The following is a 4,393-nucleotide window of genomic DNA, read 5'->3' as shown; positions in this document are numbered from 1 at the left end:
ACCTCTGGTCTCCTTCCCCGACGTGTCCTCTTCCATGTCTTTTTCCTTCTCGTCACATTTCTCGGTGTTGTGCCCGTATACCCCATAGTTGAAACAGTTCAGTCCTTCTCACTTTGCACAGGAGCTTGAACTTCGAGAGCAACGTCTTTGTTATGTTGACTTCAACGCACATCCTAGCAAACCTCCCCCGAGACACCACACATGTCTCCTGGTCGACATACTTTGGCTCTCCAATAAGATCACCAATTTTTAATTTAGAAGTCCATATCATAGTATTCTACCGGAAGATCCAGAAATCTCACCCACACCGGCCAACACACGCTCCGTTTTGTTTGGATCAAATTAAAGTTGGGTCTCCAGTCTTGAACTGTTAGGTAGTGATCCATTACCGTCCACGGGCCACCATACTTGGCAAACTTGTAGTCGTTGACGGACCAGATCGAAAGTATTCATCATCAAGGGCAACAACCTCCATTTTAGCTTTCCGGTGCCAAATAGCATGCATCCTCTTAGAAAGATAGGTGTATCTCACTCTGCAACCAAGGACCTTGACCATCACTGATTCCCTCCATGGTTTCCTTATGCGGATCTTATTAGCCTTTGAATCCTTGACCTCCGGGCATTCAGGATCCACCTCTCTATCCTATTTTTCATCCTTAGAGACAATATCCTCAGCTACCTTGGAGCCATGCTTTTTCCAGTCACTGATTCCGCAAAGGTGGGTAAACTGGGGGCATTTCCCTTCTCCCCTTCGCCGCCCGTTTGAGATTCCACTCCCTCCATGGCCTCTCCCTCATTCACGATTTCCGCGCGGTATCAAGCAACAACACACAAGGGTCATCTATGTAATTTCTCCATACAAGGACTTTCTTGTAATATGCCTAGTGTAACTGTTTTACTGCCACCTTTTCTCCTTTATATACATTGTGTAAACAACTTGGAGAAAGTTAGACAGTTATGATACAGCTTTCATCTTTCCCTCTCAACTTCCAGTCACAATCCTTCCACATGACATCACATCTCTCTACACGTTCTGTTCGTTAATATGGTATCAGAGCGGGGAAGAAGCAGTTACGCAGCCGTCGTCATGTCTAGCATAGGAGATTCCGGCCAGAGGACACATCCGTCAACACCGTCGGCCAATCAATCGCCTAATCGCACCACGCCGAGTAACAACTTCCAGAGAACTCTGACTCCGTAGCGGAGCAACAGGTCGGAGGACATAGACAACCCTCTGTTCCTGAGTAGCAATGAGAACACCAACACTGTTCTCGTCAGTCCTCCCCTCACAGGCAGCGCCAACTATGGAACCTGGAGTGTGTCCATGAGAGTTGCGATGGAGGTGAAGAACAAGTGGACCATTGTAGAAGGCACTACACCCGCACCGGATAGAACTCATGCGCAGTACTCAGCCTGGAGGAGGTGCAATCTTATGATATGTTCATGGATCTACAAAGCCGTTCATCCCTTAATCGCGCAGAGTGTGATGCACATTCAAAATGCGAGAGAAGTATGGAACAATCTAAAGAAGCGGTTCTCTCAGCGAGACGCACATCGGATCTCATCTCTGCACTTGGAGATTCAAAATCTGAAGCAAGGAGATATGTCGGTTAACGACTACTATACACGCTGCCGGATCTTATGGGAACAGATGAATGAGCTCAGACCATTGCCGATCTGCATATGTGTTCCTCAATGCTCTTGCAACGCATTTGATGAAATCAGAAATGAGAAGGAGGTTGATCAGATCATCAGTTTTTTGCAAGGATTGAATGAAGAATACAACTCGCTGAAATCCGGTATCCTAGTCCTGGATCCTATGCCTGATTTGCACAAAGTATTGGTCATGGCTGAGAAATTCGAAAGGCAATTGAAGATCGAGAGTCTGAGCCTAAGCCACCTTGAGGTAAACCATGCTAATGCCGTGCAAACTAACCCTGCAGATGATCAAGAAGTTGTGGCTGCTGTTGGATACAACAATAATAAAAGGAATAACAGCTTTGGAACTGGAAATAAATCTGCAAAGTGTACCTATTGTGGCATGACGGGGCACACAATTGAGAAGTTCTATAAAAAGCACGGTTACCCCCCCGGCTGGGTACTGGGATTCAAATCGAGGGGCAAGTAGCAGGCCACGACAGCGGTGTCTACACTCAATGAGCCTACCACCAATGAACAGCTCCAGAAGCTTATCTCCCTCCTGCAGGTCCAGATAGGACAGAATCACCCAACCTCAACAGCTGTTACTCTCACAAAATCACCACCTGATGAAGGCAAGTCTGCTTACTATAATATTGTTAATTCTATTCATCTACAACATTCCTCTTAGATATTGGATTCCGGAGCTACTAATCACATAGTATGCTCTTTAGATTTCTTTGAAACATATCATCCTGTAAAAGGAACAAAAGTCAATTTGCCTGATGGAAAGCAAGCAGAGGTCATGCATATGAGGCATATAAAACTAAGGGATGATCTAAATCTGGAAAATGTTCCGCATATACCCTCCTTCAACTTTAATATCATTTCTGTTAGTCAGTTGCTTCAAGAATCATCTTATGAACTGATCTTTAACTCTCATCAGTGTCTTCTTCGAAGCAACCATGGGAAGCCGATTGGTTTTGCTGAGGAAGGAAGTGGCCTATATCTGCTCACTGAGACACCTGAAGTACAGACATCTGTTCAAGATCAATATATCATGTCATGTAGTAATGAAGTATGGCATAAAAGATTAGGACATTTTCCGTTCAATAAAATGCATTTACTTGCTGATATTAGTGTTTCCCATTCCAAGAAAGTAGCATGTGATATTTGTCACTTTGCAAAACATAAGAAATCCCCTTTTTCCTGTAAGCAGCACTATGTCAAAGATTTGTTTTGAGTTGATTCATGTTGACATCTGGGGTCCCTTTGTAGTTCAATCTTTGAAAGGGGAAATATATTTTCTAAAAATTGTTGACGATTATTCTCGTTTTACATGGGTTTACTTGATGAAAAATAAGTCCGAAACACAAAGTTTAATCAAGGCCTTCCAGAAGATGATTCATACACAGTTTGGCCTATTAATCAAGACCATCCGTAGTGATAACGGTTTGGAATTCAATATGAAGGATTTTTTTGTTGAACATGGCATAGTACATCAAAAGAGTTGTGTCAACACCCCACAACAAAATGCGGTGATGGAACGCAAACATCAACACATCTTGAATGTAGCCAGGGCTCTAAGATTCCAAGCCAATCTTCCATTGGAGTTTTGGGGGCAATGTGTCTTGCATGCCGTTTATCTCATCAACCGCCTTCCATCACCGGTTATAGGATGGTCAAATCTTTATAGAAGACTCTATGACAAGGAGCCAGATCTCAACACCATCAAAGTCCTTGGCTGTTTATGTTATGCTTCCACCTCATCCGTATCCAGACACAAAATGGCTCATATGAGCAGAAAATGTATCCTCATTGGAATGCCTGCCAATATAAAGGGCTATCTTCTATATGATTTGCATGACAATTCCACCTTTTTTTCACGTGATGTAGTGTTCTATGAAGGGCAATTCCCTTATGCAGACAAAGAGCACCAAACTGTTGATAATGCTTCTTCTTCGACTGGTCCATCTCTGCCTATAATTCCCATTTACAACCATGAAGTTTTCGACTTTCAACAATCTGGCTATAACCAGCCCCAAGCAAGTAACAACCCAATGGTGATAAGAGAGCCTCACGTGGACAACAACTTCTTTCAAGAACCAGTGGATAATAATTGTGATGAATCACTGGACAGAAGAATGCATGAACCAGCATGCAATAGCAGTCCTACTGGGCAGGGAGTACATGATCCAATGTGTAATGGCAGTCCACCATTCAATGATCCTCCCACTGATGACAACAGCACCACAAATAGAAGCATAAGTCCCTCTGTCTCTCCTATGCCAACCAGAAAATCCACCCGGACACGCCACTTGCCAAGTCATCTACAAGATTATTATTGTGAGTCTGCTTCCATGAATGGAACCACTCCCCACCTATTATCCAAAGTCATCTCGTATGACTATCTTGAGCCAACACACAGAGTGTTTTCAATGGCGGTTACTGCCATAAGTGAACCGAAAACATATTCACAGGCTGCCAAACATAAATGCTGGAGAGAAGCCATGGATGCAATGATAGAAGCCCTCCAGAAAAATCAGACATGGGAACTGACAAACCTCCCTCCTGGCAAGCATCCTATAGGATGTAAATGGGTCTACAAAACCAAGCTAAAGGCTGATGGCACCATCGAACGACACAAAGAGAGGTTAGTTGCGAAAGGCTACAATCAGCAACTTGGAATAGATTATTTGGAGACTTTTTCTCCAGTAGCCAGAATCACAACTATTCGCCCCTTCCTCGCAACTGC

The 4,393-nt window shown here is 43.7% G+C and overlaps 1 protein-coding gene across 1 annotated transcript; it reads left to right on the top strand.

Moving 5' to 3' along the window:
• The first annotated feature begins 1,336 nt into the window (after nucleotides 1-1,336).
• On the top strand, nucleotides 1,337-2,881 carry LOC109183632. The gene is made up of 3 exons (XM_019333698.1): nucleotides 1,337-2,098; nucleotides 2,207-2,273; nucleotides 2,373-2,881. The coding sequence occupies exons 1-3, from the start codon at nucleotides 1,337-1,339 to the stop codon at nucleotides 2,879-2,881; spliced, it is 1,338 nt and encodes a 445-aa protein (XP_019189243.1).
• Nucleotides 2,882-4,393: the final 1,512 nt, after the last annotated feature.

Source organism: Ipomoea nil, unplaced genomic scaffold (genome assembly GCF_001879475.1).
Source record: "Ipomoea nil cultivar Tokyo-kokei standard unplaced genomic scaffold, Asagao_1.1 scaffold1149, whole genome shotgun sequence".
Taxonomy (NCBI): Eukaryota; Viridiplantae; Streptophyta; class Magnoliopsida; order Solanales; family Convolvulaceae; genus Ipomoea; species Ipomoea nil.
The sequence above is the reverse complement of the archived record's forward strand: the minus strand, read 5'-3'. Positions and strand labels throughout refer to the sequence as shown.